Source organism: Chanodichthys erythropterus, chromosome 2, assembly GCF_024489055.1.
Source record: "Chanodichthys erythropterus isolate Z2021 chromosome 2, ASM2448905v1, whole genome shotgun sequence".
In the NCBI taxonomy this organism is placed as follows: Eukaryota; Metazoa; Chordata; class Actinopteri; order Cypriniformes; family Xenocyprididae; genus Chanodichthys; species Chanodichthys erythropterus.
The window spans coordinates 39,572,396-39,588,982 of NC_090222.1; the positions used below are offsets into that span (position 1 = coordinate 39,572,396).

A 16,587-nucleotide genomic window follows, 5' to 3' on the forward strand; every position below is an offset into this window, starting at 1 on the left:
TCGCTAAATCGTAATCACATCACTACTAGAGCAAGCTCCTGATTGGTTAACGCAGTGCGAATATTCGCCAAAGTTCAGATTTTTCAACTCACACGATTCGGCCAAAAAGCTAAATTCGCGCCACCGGATGTCTATCGCGTCTTTGCATTGACTGAGCATGTAAATCACTCACGCTTAAAGCAGTTTGTCCGTTTAGGGCTACTGTAGAAACTTAACATGAAAAGGGACCCGCAGTGTATGTAGATAGAAATGGCTCATTCTAAGGTAATAAAAACATAACGGTTCATTATGTAAAGTCTTTATACACCACTGAAAACATAGTTATGTATATTTCTTTGTATTTCTGTCAGTAGATCCTCCTATTAAACACAATTATGTTGTAACTAAGTTGAAATAATGCGGACTGACGGCTTCAACAGAAGCAAATCCCAGAGATAGATAGATAATGGTGGAGCATGAAAGGCTTTTGACACCGTAGAGTTGCACACTTTCCCAGCGGCGGGTCCACACTTGACTCATTCACAGGTGGCGTGACCAAAGATCTGTCACTATTGATGTCCGGTTTGTCAATGACAGTGTTTTTGTATGAAAGCACCTGTTGAGGAATCTGGTTTCAGGCGGTCTTTTGACACAGCAAAACACGACGTCTAATCTGTTATTACACGGCTCTCTGGAGGACTTGACGTTTGTTTGATCAATCAATCGCCGCATTCAACGGTCTCATATGTTTCCACAGCAACGCTGTCATGCGCTCACCTGGGTAACTTAAAATGGCGCTATTTTTGAGTCTTTTGCGCACCTCGTTCTCCTCACGGAACTAGCGTCACCTCGCATCTCGGTTATCGATTACAGTAAAAATCACCTCAGGGATTTGAGAATGTTTTTTCGTGGTCTGTTTGCTAGGCTGATTGTAATGGACTGTTCTTTCTTTAATCTTTAAGATAGTTTACAGTTAGATGATTTCTATTGAAATCAATATTAAATAGATAAATACATAAATTATTGCCCTCAGAAAGGAAATTATTTTCCCCAGTGCGTGCATACAAAACACAAACACATAAGACATTTAATCTTATACACATAAAAACAACATTTAAATAGGCCTTTATTGTTAATTATTAAATTAAATCAATATCAAATTTATATGAATCAATATTTTATTTGTTCAGTCCACATATTATTTATTTGCTGAGTTATTTATCAGTAAAAATGTAACCATAATATACATAATAGATCATGTTTATTATAAATCATAGGCCTATATACTGTATATATTGCATTATCCAGTGTTGTTTTTAATAAATTAATAAATATGAATTTAAATTTAATATAATTTACATTTTATTTTTATTGCAGAGTTTAGTTGTTTACCAGTAAAATATATATTTAAAAAAAAAATTGATTACATTTTGCAGTGTTTTTTAATTAAAAAAAAAATAATACATTTAAATAAATTGATGCATAAATTTGCAATAAAAGAATGTAGATAAATAAATTAGTAAATTAAATAAATTAGTGCATAAATTCTCAATTAATCGCATCTAACATAAAAGAATGTAACAAAAGAATATGTTTGTGTGTATGTATATATATATATATATATAGTGTATATATATATATATATATATATATATATATATATATATATATATATATATATCTATATATATATATATATACACACACACACACATAGTACATACATTTATATTTACGTTAGATGCAGTTAATCGCGATTATTCGATTTTTACAGCACTAAAATAAATTTTAAAAATGAAGAAAATAGGCAAACAGAATGTTGTTAAAATGAGATTGTGAACATTTGTATTGATCATGGAAGCAGTGATTCATAAAACAATGATAAAATGATGGTAAAACATTATAACCAAGCATACTTTCTAAAGAGGCGATTTATTAAATATTTATCTGTAGGTCTCATTATCTTTCTATTTAAAAAACCCTGTCTGTCACCATTTTCTATTTCAGAAAGTCATCTTTAAAGCACGGAACAAGTCCAACAAGAACTCCATCAAAGACGCACCAAAGAACAAGAAGAAGAAAGAGAAAGAGATGAGTGATCAAAAGAGCAGCGAGAAGAGCGCTGAAGAGACGAACGAACGACGGGAGGAAAACCTGAATGCAGAAGTGCAGAAGGAAGACAGAGAGGAAGGGAATGAGACAGAGGAAGGGACGGCTACAGGAAGTGAGGTCGGAGCTGACAGCGAGAAACAAGAAGAGGTGGGCGGAGGTAGCGAAAGAGATGCTGAGGATAAGGTAGACGAGAGTAGTGTGAAAACTGCCGCTGAAATGGGGCCGGATAAAGACAAAGCAGCACAAGAGACAGGACAACAGGAAGTGGACAAACTGGAAGACGAATCAGCCAATCAGGATTGAGGATGCGCTCACACCCACCAGGCCAATGGAAGTGGACCTTTATGAATGTTAAAATGCTACCCTGCAAAAAAATAATCAATATTTTGTCTTGTGCAGTATCTAAACATCCTTGAAACAGGATCAATCTCGCTTCAAAGATCTTTAGATACCCAGAGAGACAAAACTACTGGTTGACGTCGTGTAGCTCACAGTTTCAGACCTCACCTCCTGTAACCAATGCTGAACGTTTAACTCGGCCGATCGAGGTCTTTAAATGAGCCGAAAGGACTCCGGGATCCTGGAAGTGGGAGGAGAGATGGGAAGAGATTGTTATCGGTAGATGCACTGGATGGGAAAACCACATTAATATTTAGTCGATGAGCCCAGAGGGACTCGAAGAGGAGACGGTTACTGTTGCGAGAAGCAATCTATTGTGATGTAAGGTGCATATGTTTGTGTATGTTTCGTTTACGTTTATATGAATATTTCATGTCACCGTCCAAACAAAAGGTTCAGCTTCTCGAAGTTTGAGAGAAGATATGCACCTGAAGTTTGTTGGTTTGGTTGTTAACTTTCTGGTTTAAAGGAATAGTTCACGCAGAAATGATAATTCTGTCATCATTTATTGTTGTTCCAAACCTGCATTACTTTATTTCATGGAAAAAGTGGAAATAAGTGAATGACAGTTCCATTTCTGCCACATAAGAAAAACAAACAAACATAGAAATCATGAGATAAAAAGTAAAAATTATGTACTAACTCAAAATTGAAATACTAAGTTATAATTATGAGATAAAAAGTAGAAATCATCAACTCAATACACTCAAATTTATTTAATTTATTTTATTTCATATTTAAGAATTTCAATTGTATAGTAAAATTCCATAAAATTAAATTGAATAATTATTTAATAATTATTTATCTCATAGTTCTAATTATGAGATAAAAAGTAGAAATTATCATATAGACTTAAAGAGATTTACAAATTTCAATTGTATAGTAAAATTCAATCAAAAAATAATTTAATAATTATTTAATAATTATTTATTTAATTATTTATCTCATAGTTCTAATTATGAGATGACATAGAAATTATCATATAGACTCAAAAGACAAAATTAAGCCTTTATGATTTTCAATGAAAAATTTCAATTGAATTGAAATCAATGAATTTCATTTGTATTGTAAAATTCCATCAAAAAATAATTGAATAATTATTTATCTCATAGTTCTAATTATAAGATAAAAAGTAGAAATGATCATATACACTTTAAAAAAACACCTTTTTTTTGTAAGATTTAAACATTTCAATTGTATAGTAAAATTCCATAAAATTAAATTGAAAAATTATTTAATAATTATTTATTTAATTATTTATCTCATAGTTCTAATTATGAGATAAAAAGTATAAATTATCACATACACAAAAAATTATTTTCCTAATAAAAAAAAAATTCTTAATTATATTAATAATATGGTGCTACACTATACAACTGAAATTTGTAAACCTTCAAAAATCTTAATTATGAATTTTACTATACAATTTAAAGTTGTAAATCATAAAAAAGGCTTAAAAATATTTTTGAGTGTATTAAGTCATAATTATAAGGAAAAAAAAACTGACATAAAGCATGATTTTTTCTTTGAACTGTTGATCTCCACAAAAGCATCAGAAAAGCAGTACAAAAATATATTATTTCACCCAGTATGTGTGTACAGTATATTTTATGCTGATTAGAATATTGCATTATTTAGCCACAAGACAAATGAATAAATTATCCTTGTGCAACAAATGGTGATTAAATGATGACAGAATCATGATTTAGGGTGAATTACTGCTTTTAAAAGAGGCAGATGGTATAACAAGCTTGAGTTTCTGTCAAGTTGGGCTCCGGTTCACTTTTAACATCGGGACAAGCTGCTATAGCAAATGTTTTCAACATTGCTCTAAGAGGCAATGAAGCATCACAAGTGATTTTGTTTGAGAAAAAAGACACCAGAAAGATGAGATATGCTCACCAACAGATAATTTCCCTGTTTTAATTAGCAGACGAATAAGTGGCCGTTCAAACAGGACCTTCTTCTTGTGTTAAAAACAGCGGAGCGCAACAGAAGGTGCGTTTATAGGCACATTAACTCACTAACACCTGCTAATGTTCACCTCAAGATGTTCATTCTGCCTCCTGATCCAGATCCAGTCCGTGTTTTAAAACTGACACTGATGTTAGCGTCCTTGTTAGCGAGCCCGCCTCCTATGCCAGAGACCCTGGTTCGAATCCCGCTCAGAGTGGGTCAAGTAGGACCAGTCACACATGTACTGAAAATAGCAAGAGAGAGATGTGGCACATGCGTGCATAGACCAAAATTAAAATAATAAATGGTTAAAACTGAAGTTTTAATAATATTTCACTGCACAGAATTCATAAACATACTGACACGTTCCATTATGAAAATTGCATTTTCAGAGGGAGGCGAAATGAGTGAAACTTCATGGTGTTACAGACCGCCATCAATTTTCAATTTGCATAAGAAAATAAATGGATACGTGGATAATCCATAACAGAAGGTTGTGATGGGATAGAGGGGTTATTTCATGACAATGATATTATTACCATGATCATCTGGGATGTTTCGGATTTAAAGTGAACAACAGAAAATGAGGACGGTTCGGAGGGATAATAATGCGGTTAGGGGTTCACACGGTTCTTCGGCTTTTATTAATGAGGTGAACTTCTTGTATTTCAGAAATCACATCCCATAATCCAACTCAATCACAAGACTATGGTTTCAGATAGAAAGCATTATCCTGTCTGACTCACGGTTTAGGTTTTGCATAGACAGTGTCATTAAAAAAGAACAAAAAGCATGTGTTAAAGAAAAAAATATTCATTGCTGTATTATCTCTGAATCCTCTCACACAGAAGTCACGTTAAAACCAATCAGCTTTCTGTTAGTCAATGCGAAATCTGCGCAGCGAGACATGGATTGCTATCGAAATTACTGAAATTACAAGCCCCGTTCACACCAAGAACGATAACTATAATGATAACTATATTTGCGTCCACATTGACGAACGATAACGGTCTGTTTATTCTGCAGTTTCCTGTTTTTGCTGTTCTTATTGCATTTACACGCTTTAACCAGCAGATGTCCTCAGCATGCTGTGTTTGGAGTGAACAGCTAGTGTAATCGATCTAATCTATCAGTGAATTTAGCTGACAAAGTCAATATAGTGGAATAAAAACAACGCCTAGTCTTTTTCACTGCAACTTCAAAGGAAGCAAGACAATGTTGTCGAAACTAGCACTGGATATCTTTTATGTTACGCTGTTTGCTAGCCTAGCATAATGATCTCATCGTTAATACTTCTCAAAATTGACCGATTGTTTTCCATATATCCATTTTCTTTAAAGTATCCTTGAAAAGGAGGTTTGACTTGCCAAACAGTGATGGATTTTTCTGGACTTCTCGATTAACTTGTCCGCAATGTCGTCCACCATTTTAAATGCTTAAATTAGAACAGATTCTGATTGGCTGTCAGTGTTTTATCGTTCAACAGCTGGAAAAAATTGTTCTGAAAGTGATCCCAATGATATTGTTTTTCTATCGTTATCGTTATAGCTGTGGTGTGGACAGTGCTATTTTTTTATATTTAGAACGATTTTTAGAACTATATTTTTATCGTTATCTTTATAGTTATCGTTCTTGTTATGAACGGGCCTTTAGTCTCACTGAAAATGACATTGCATTAGCTAAAATATAAAACTAAGTGGCATTTACTTGAAAAGCACACACTTAACAAGAAATAACATTGCACAAAAAGTTCAATACCACTTTCTGGTTGTTAGATGTTAGCAAGATGAGTCAAAGAATGCATTAAAGTCGGCATTTAGGGTTGCCAGGTTTGCATAACAAAACCAGCCGAATTGCTATTCAAAAGCTTTCTGGGGGATTCCCCAGTAAAAAAATCGAATTCCTGTGATGGGGGAGGAGTCACTTCAACCTGTGGCAACAGTGTAAAAGTAGCCCAATTCCACAGGAAAACTTGGCAACACTGTCGGCATTAAAGGCTATTGTGCCGTATATGCGAGTGAAACGCTTCTCAAACAAGAACAAATGTAGGGCAGGGCTTGATATTGTCTGTGGGGAATTGATTGGATGGTTGTGGTTTGCTATTGGTGGATCTCATATGAGGGACAGGTTGCCCCGCCCTCATCATCAGAGAAGAGATGGCACATGAATTTAAAACAATACTTTTAAAACACAGATAAATCATTTATAATAAATACTAAAAATAAGAATCAATTTTGATATTACGGTGACTTTAAGAAAGTAAATCTCATGTTAACTTTTGTGCCTCACCTGAGCTGTATGTGTATTTTCCATCAAGTCAGCATTGTTGCGTCGGCGTCTGGTTGTATTTATAATCTGGGTTTGCAGTGTCAGGGTTTTTCCAGCATGTGGTCTTCAGGGAGGGCGTGTGTGCGGGTCTGCATTAGCTCTAATGGCCAGAGGGGTCATGTTTAAAATCATAATGGCTTTTCCGCTCCCTCCTGCTGGGAGAAACGTCTCCAACTCGGCCTCATCAGAAAGGACGTCCGCCCAATAAAAGATGCCTGCTTCAATCTCTCCGTATACGCTTTAAAGAAATTCATTTTGCACTTCCTTCATTTCCTTGCCGCTTAGATGATGGCGGTCGCTTCTTTTCAGAGTGCTTTCTGACACGTTGTCATTATAATTGTGCTTTGTCACTGCAGTGCTGTTGTTTGACTGTAGCTGGAGGGGGAAAGGGCTTGTTTATCGTTTTAATACATGGGAAAGACAGATTCAGCTGGAGACAAAGACATTCTGTTTAACACACTCTTAGAAGAAAAGGTTCTATATTGAAGCTTAAAGGGTTCCGTCAGGCGCCTCATGATTTATAGAACCATCAGGAATCATTTTATAGATTTGTTTAATTAGTAGTCGTAGGCACGTATTGTAATCATTGGCGTTCTTATTATTCTTCTTCCGTTTCCACTCTGGAGGTCTATGGCGGTCCATAGAACCGCTTGCGGGAAAGTTATGAAATTTGGCACACTGATAGAGACCAATTTGATCTGTGTCCATAGCAAATTTGAAGTCTCTAACTCATTCCCTCTAGCGCCACCAGCTGTCCAAATTTGCACTCACATTTATGCTAAAAACGTTTGAACCGTAAGCAACCTATGACGTCATTTTTACGCCATTTTGAATTTTCCAAAAAACCTAGTTTTTCTTAACTCCTCCTAGGCCGTTACTCAGATTTTCACGAAAACCGAATCAGATCATCTTCAGACCATGCGGATTTGTCAAACCGTTTTCGAAAACCACGCAAACAAATTTTATGTAGCGCTTGCGGAAATAGACATAAGTCAACCCTTTATCGTATTCAGACCAAACATGGTCCATGTCATCACAAGCATGACCGAAGGTAACATGCGTTTCGGCGCAGCGCCACCTACTGGTCTGGAGATACAAAAATGGTATATTTTTGCTTATAACTTCTGAAGGGTTTGTCTAAAAATCATAAAAGTGGCCTTGTTAGAATCTGGGCATCAAGCTAAGTTGAACAATATCCAACTTTTCCATGTCGGCCAATTTGGGCGTTGGCCATTTTTAATTTTGACATAAAATGCTGTATTTTATGAACGCATTAGTGTATCTTTACGAAACAATAAAGATATGTGTCTTCGGCACAATACCCTGACAGTAATCCAAAAGTTTCAGGGCAGCGCCACCTTGTGGTCAATAGTTATAATTAAATTTACAAAAATGCTAATAACTTCTAAATAAATTAAATAATGGTGTTTTATATATATATTTTTTTAAAGCATCATCTTAGCAGATTCCTTGGGTCATGCTGAGAGCATAGATACCAAGTTTTCTATATTTGGCCTAACTTCCTGTCCGCCATCTTGATTTTCAGTCAAAACATACTTTTTCGAACTCCTCCTACACCGTTTGTCCGATTTTCACCAAAATTGAATTGTATTACCTTCAGACTGTGCTGGCAAAAAGTTATGGATTTCGTGTAGATAGACGAAACTTTTTTCGTATACCATAGCAACGAAGTTGAGGCATGATGCCAAAACGACTCTTGAGGCTCTTGATATTGACACCAAACTTTGCAAGTGTCATTGTCACCTCACTCTGACCACAACACATTAATTTGATCACAGCGCCACCTATAGGTCAAATGTGATAATTCAGTAAATCATTATTACTGACTGTATTTATGATTTTTCAGCTATTTTTGATCTAAATGCTCTTAATAGGTCTTTAATTGCTCATTTTTGCAGTTGGTCTGATGCTCCCAGCCTTCTTTGTGCTTGGCCCCTTAATTGCTGTTTGCAGTATTTTTTTAATTTTAAATAAATTTGATTTAATTCTATTGTAAACATACTTTATCACTAGACATTTCTCTTCATATAGAGCCGTTTTGGCATAAAAGGTTGTTTAAAATTGAGTCAAGAACCTTATAGAGTTCTCTATAGAACCTTTTTTAAGAGTGTGTTCAATCTCACATGCAGACATATTTTTCAATTATTATTTGCTACGAATCAAAAGGCCCATGTGGAATCTGCAGACGTTTTGAGGTGGTAAAATCTGCAGAAATTAGATTAAAACATGGTAAAATGTGTTAAGCATAGCTGAGAGTTCTACAAAAAAACATTCAAATTAGCCAAAATATTTAATAAAGGAACACACAAGGTGTTGAGTGACGGGCGTTCCCATTCCTGCGGACATCTGTGGGCGTAGATTCTGCGTGGGCCTGTTTATCTCTGACAGATAGTAATTATGTTACAGTATGTGCTAGTATGCATACTGCTCTACTGTCAGCATCTGCTCTGATAAGCGTGGCTTGTGCTCTCTATTATTTAGATTTAGTTTCTTGACTGAGTTCAGAACAGAACTCCATATCGTACAGTATTTATAATGTCGATAGTCCACTTTAGATTTTCTACTAACTATAAGTAACTTTGCAACTACATGTCAGCTAACTCTCATTAGACTGTTAGGGTTAGAAGAATAACATGTAGTTGCAAAGTCACTTATAGTCAGTAGAATGTCTGTTGAGGAGCATCAAAATCAAGTGTTTGCAGATATAATACTCTAATGTCTGCTAGTTGACATGTTGCTTATATAGTTAGCAGAATGTCTAAAGTGGATCATCGAAGTAAAGTCTTACTACTATTTTAAATAGAATGTGAAAGAGCATAAAATAAAGCTCAACACAGGTAAAAATCACTGTTACACATGGCCTTGTGTAGCAAAATTCACTGACGGCAGTATTTAGTAACAGTTATTAATATTAATCATTGGGAATAGCAAGATAACATCTAGTTATAGATATGCATCGTGTACACGATGATTCAAAAGATTTAGATCGGAACGTTTTTTTGTGGTATTTTTAAAGAAATTCATACTTTTATTCAGCAAGGATGCTTTAAATTGAATAAAAGTGACAGTAAAGACATTTATAATGTTACAAAAGATTCTATTTCAAATAAATTCTGTTCTATTCATCAAAGAATACTAACACAAAAATATGACAATTAAAAATCTGAACATTGATAAAAATCAGGAATGTTTCTCTATTCTGAAGGATTATGTGACTTGCTGAAAATTCAGCTTTGATCACAGGAATAAATTACACTTTACTATATATTCACATAGAAAACAGTTATTTTAAATTATAAAATATTTAATGATTTTTACTGTATTTTTGATCAAATAAACGCAGCCTTGTTGGTCATTAAAATGCCATTTCAAACACAGCCTTTGTTCCACCCTCAAACCCTGTTAAACAAATACACACAGCAGCTAAACATATCTTACCGACTTTGAAGGTTCAAATAATTCATGTAGACACACTTCATGTGGTTTAACGGTGATGAATGGTTAGTAACATGTGAGCTTTACCGCCTACCTTTTTTTTCCGATGCAGATTCAAATGCACACAATAGCAGGCATGACATCAGCCAGTTTATGGACGGTAAGTCCGGTCTATAGGCCTGCGGGGTCAGCCCGTGGGTTGGTGAGGCCACGTTGAAACGAGCTGTTAGAGAAAAACAAGGATGTGGAAGAAATTACGAGACAGGGTCAGCGAAATGATGCTGAGCAATATTTACCCTCCTCTTTTAGTATCGACAGGGCGAGCTGCGAGTCACGCAGCGGTTGACCCTCGTCTCCTGTAGCTTCTCGTGTCAATTCGTCAGTTGTTTAACAGATTTTAATGTATCCTGCAATGGATCACTGTAGCTCCAAACGCACATGCTCCATCAATTTCCTTTGGTTCCTTTATTGCTTTTCAGAAGATAAAAGAGTCGAACATGCTGCATTTCCCCCTCAAACAGCCGGCTGGTGAGACGCGTGAAGCGTGCTTGTATAGCTCAAAGGATTTTTCGCCATTTCTGCCTCCATATTTGCAGGTCGCTTCTTTGATTGTCAGCCACTGCTGTGCCATTGTGAACATTGATCAATGTTTTTCATCGTTTGTATGGACAAGCAACATGATAATGTCATCTGTACAATTTGTATAATATAATAAATATGATTTATATTTGATCTGTTTGGGAGTTTTTATTTGCTATAAGAAATGTCAGCTTTAATACTTCTTCTGCTTAGTCAGCTTATTCTACTAACCCGAATCCTAAGCTAACAATGCTGGATAAATAGAGGACAGAACAGATGTTGGGTTAATTTTACCCAGTAAATATGGGTTGATTCGTTTTTACTATAATACTAGCTTATTTTTTCTTTTACTTCATACATGAATTAATTTTATATCATTTTTGTTATTATTTTATTATTATATTTTAATACATATTGCCAACATTTAAGCTTGTTTAACAAATATTAGAAGTAAAAATTAAACATTTAGAAGTAATTCAAGTGTGATCGGCCAGTCTCTGTTGTCTGTTTCCACCGTAACGGCGCTGGATCTCGTGCCGGAGATGGCTCACATTCGGCGGGGGAACTCATAACTTCAGACCGCTGCTTGTGTTTCACTCGTAGCTGTAAAATGCTGTGACTGACTGTGTCCATAAATAATCAGTGTACAGTTCTGAGAACATATTTTAACATTATAAGTATTTATATTCTGCATCTTTTTAAATGAAATCATACATTTTTATGCAAGGGATCAGGCGTTTCCATCACAGGAAAACACCGTCACGACACTCGTTTAGGTGACTCACAGCGCGCCTCTGTATGATGCTTTGCATAAAATTAAACAATATACAGAACAATAACGAATTTTTAGATCAAATAAAACATACTCAAACCTGTATTTTACCAAAGATATGCACCAATTTGATGGAGCTGCACTGCTCTCTCCTGAAGAGGGCGCTAAAAGCCCACGATAAATAACTCAACCCCTGAGTTGTTACTTCTGACCCAGGATCTTGGTAACACAAAAACAACCCAAACACTGGGTTGTTACGTCTGACCCAGGATCTGGGTAATGCAAAAATGACCCAAACACTGGGTTGTTATGTCTGACCCAGGATCTGGGTAATGCTAAAATGACCCAAACACTGGGTTGTTATGTCTGACCCAGGATCTGGGTAATGCAAAAATGACCCAAACACTGGGTTGTTACGTCTGACCCAGGATCTGGGTAATGCAAAAATGACCCAAACACTGGGTTGTTACGTCTGACCCAGGATCTTGGTAACACAAAAACGACCCAAACACTGGGTTGTTATGTCTGACCCAGGATCTGGGTAATGCTAAAATGACCCAAACACTGGGTGTTACGTCTGACCCAGGATCTTGGTAACACAAAAACGACCCAAACACTGGGTTGTTATGTCTGACCCAGGATCTGGGTAATGCAAAAATGACCCAAACACTGGGTTGTTACGTCTGACCCAGGATCTGTGTAACACAAAAACGACCCAAACACTGGGTTGTTACGTCTGACCCAGGATCTGTGTAACACAAAAACGACCCAAACACTGGGTTGTTACGTCTGACCCAGGATATGGACAAACCCAACCTGCTGGGTAGTTTTATTTAACCTAACTTAAATGACTGTATGTCTGGCTTTAAATGAACCCAAAAAATTCAAAATCAGACACATAATTATAGAGGCAACAATAATAATCAAAAGGTGAACATTTATTAATAAGTAGTTGCAATGTTCCTTATAGTTAGTAGTGGACTATCAAAATCGACTTTCAAAAACCACAAAATTATTTGCATAAAGGAAACCTTGAGTTCAGGATCATTAAGATTTTTTTAGCATTGCTTTGTGACAATAAATGTGCATTTACCCCAATTATAGTAGGACATTACAGTAATGAGAATCATCTTTGAGGAAAAATCAACAAAATTATAAAACATTAAGGGAAGGGAAATGTGCATAATTGATATCAAAATACTGTCGTAAAGCAAAAAAAAAAAAAATCTTAACGGTCCTAAAATAGGCTGTTTTCTTCATGCAAAATGTAATTGCATGATTTTAGGTTGAAATGTGAAGAGCAAGTTCTTGATGTCATGCAGAGAGACAGCAGCAATTTGTAGCAGCATACAAATCAGAATTAAATATTTCAAAGTCAGGCTGCATCCAAATACATACAGTTAGTGTGCATTACAAGTATCTACTAGCCTATATGAAAGTATATGCTTTTTAGTCTGTATTTTAAATTAAACACCATTATGGGGACACAACATCTTATTAGAGTGTTTGTCAGATTTATTTATTTTGCTGGAAATAACAAGCAAGTCTCATTCTTGACCCATTATTTGTTATATTAAAAAAGCACTTTTTTCCACAAGTAATGCAACAACGATGCATACTACTGTTCACAACATTAAGTAAAAATACTGTTTTTTAAAATATAGTATGCATTATATTAGTGCAGTATTCAGTTATCTAGTATCTAGCCCTACATACTATAATGTGAGATACTGGGCTATATCTGGTATGCATTGCCACAGTCCTAAACATCCCTGTCAGACTAACCAGAATCACATGTGCATCAGTAAATCATCAGCTGGTGTATAAATGACCTCTGCTGAAGCTCTTTGGGACACAGACAGTCTTCAAACACAACAGCCTAAACACACGGACCCCCACAGCACACAAAATCAATGCCGTGTCCATTACCAGAAAACACTAATGACACTTGTAGGAGAGAGAAGAGGACGATGAATAATGTATAGACGTTTTTCATCTGTAACATCAGAGAGCATCATTATCTGTACGATCTTAAAACACTCCACATTTTATGATTTAGTTTTGAGGGGGGAACTAAAGCAACTGTTTACAAAAGTAACAAATCAGTATGTAAAAGCTGAGTGAAGGAACACAGTGCCATCTAGTGGCTCTTGCATGTCTGCACTTGATGTAAATAAACCACAGTATGTGAATATTAGGATCACACTCTTTCATGAACACCAGACTTCTTTATATATATATATATATATATATATATATATATATATATATATATATATATATATATATATATATATATATATAAAAACTAGGCTAAACAGTTTGCAGCTTTTAACATTTATTTTACACTGGTTTTAGCCTAGTTTTCCTTTTTTTTTATGAATCATTACTTGATTAAAACATTTAAATATAAAGAGAATATTATATGTATGCATTTTACAATTAAATAAAATTAAGGCAATTGTTAGACATTAAAAAATATTGAAACTTATTTGTTAATCAGGGTATCTGCAGGGTTTCTAAAAATCATTTTTAAGGCTTTTAAAACCCTTTTACGGTAACATCCTAAACCATAAAATGATTGTAAAAATGCAACTTTACAAGTTGACAAAATCAAGTTTTATAAAAAATTATTTAAAAAAATAAATTTAAAATAAAAATATATATATTTTAAAAAATATTAAAAAATGTCTACGTTTCAGCCTAAATATGATTATATATAATATTCTAAGGCCATTTGTTCAAAAGTAATCTGATCGGATTTTAGCTATTGTATATATTATATATATATATATATATATATATATATATATATATATATATATATATATATATATATACATATATTTGATTCGAAGTACTTTTTTTTATCACTGTTTGTAAACTACATTGGCACAATCATAAGAGATGAACCAGTCAACGTTATTTGTGAAAGTTTCTCGGCTGAACTTTTTTGAGAGAACACAAAACTATTGAAACCAGCACAAAAGAAAGTTGGATGACCTGATCCTGGATAGCAAAACATGGGATTTCAAAATCCAGATCACTCTGATCCAGATTAAATTTTTTGAACAACTGGCCCCTAGATATCTTATTATTCGACATTTTTTGAATGCACATTTGCTTTATATCGCATGATTATTTAACATTTACAACAAAGCTGTGTAAAAAGTTGGTCTTTGCGTTGGTCTGAACAAAAACGGCAGATGCGCTGAATGAAAATGCGGCATCACATTCTGTGAAAAGATCCAATGGACCATCTGATATATGGAAGGCCATTAGAGCCAAAACGTGAAACTAACATCTTAACACATAATTGTGTGTTAACACTGCTTAATAGGGCTGGGACAACAAATCGATTCATCTCGATTCGTGGATCGAGATATTCCGAATGCATTTTCTCTCGAATCGATTCTGAGCTTAGTTTTAACAGCAGATGGCGCTCTAGGCTAGTTTTTAACTGCACACTCAAATGCTCATGAAGAAGAGCGCTTGTGCATTCGGCTATGTATTTGTACCTCAGAATGCTTTTATAACGCAAGATTAATGTTAACAGCCCACTGCAAACACCCTTGTAATTCACTTCAACCTTTTTGAATTTTATGAATGATTATTTTATAGAAGGAATAATTGGTGTAAGAAATTGGAAGCAAGCAGACGGCTGTTTCTAAAGCACGCAGCGCCATCTGCTGTTAAAAACTAAGCTCAGAATCGATTCAAGAGAGAATCACGATGTATTCGAAAAATCTCAGAATCGATCCAGAATCATTTCACGATTCGTGATTCAATGATTTATTGTACCAGCTCTTGTACTTAATACGCAATTATGCATTAAGATGTTGTGCCCGGTTCAAACTATACAATTTTACCCCAATTGTACCATGATCATAGGGTGTATTGGGGATTTGTAAATACAATGGGCATCGGGACACAAGATTCAATCATTTCAGCTTGTGTCATAGTGGACGACAAGCGATGCCACATCTGCAATGCTTCGTGTCACATGTGTGACACTGGCCAATAGAAGCACAGAAGCTCCTTCTCACATGCCGAAACGAAAGAGAGACAATGTATTGTTCCTGCTAGGTGGATTTTACAATGGAGTAAGATTTTAGGATTCAAAATCGTATAATCTGACACAGTGACTATCGTAACAATACAAAAATATTGTGTAGTCTGAACCCGGCATTAGTTTCACACATTCTGGCCCTATTGGCCTTCCATAATCTGATACCATCGTCACACATTGTAGGCTATTTCTGTCGTATGTGTAATATAAACATCCACAAGTTCATTAATCTCTTTTCCACTCGAATCTCCTGTTAAAGTGTAGTTTTTGAGCTTAAACAGAGCAGCGCTTTGAATCAGGAATCACTGTAAACGTGAACACAGTCTAGGCGGATTATCCAGCCCTCTTTAATTAATGCAATTAAGCTTTGCTCTCCCCACATGCCTGCTTATCTGCTGCTGTCAGAGCCCAAACTGTAGATGAATTAATTACCTCGATCTGCTTAGTTCATAATGCCAATCTGAACTGAAGGATGAATATGCATCAGCAGAACAGCGATGCAAACGTCATCTCTCGGCAAATAAATACTTCGCACGTACTTGATGATTTGAGAAGTGCTATGGAAATTACTGAAGTAGTGAGTCTTTAAATGAGCTGTTCCTTCAATTATGCATTTATAAAGATGGAAATCATAATAGCCATCATAATTAAGCAAAAATAGAGGTGAATTTGAAATTATTACATTTATTTAGGTTAAAATGGATGTTGTCATGATGCTAAAATAACGTCTTACATGAAAAACTGGCCATCTTTGAAGTAATATTTTAGATTTTATTTCTCCAATCTAATCTAGATGTTTAAAGAAAATGTAGGTTATTCTCAATAAATCACTTTCCATTCTGACATCCTGAAAAAAAACTAACGAATATGATAAAAGATTAAAATCTTTAATAAATAGTTACATCTATTCATATTAAAAATCAGAATAAACAAATGA

The 16,587-nt window shown here is 35.0% G+C and overlaps 1 protein-coding gene across 3 annotated transcripts in view; it reads left to right on the forward strand.

The window, feature by feature from the left end:
- LOC137037881 (raftlin-like) overlaps nt 1–10,920 on the forward strand; it is a 133,977-nt gene extending 123,057 nt beyond the window's left edge. For all 3 annotated transcript variants that reach the window (XM_067412256.1, XM_067412274.1, XM_067412265.1), the window contains exon 10: nt 1,987–10,920. In XM_067412256.1, the coding sequence (XP_067268357.1) occupies nt 1,987–2,394 (408 nt within the window). In that variant the 3' untranslated portion in view covers nt 2,395–10,920. The remainder of the gene's footprint in view (nt 1–1,986) is intronic.
- Nucleotides 10,921–16,587: the final 5,667 nt, after the last annotated feature.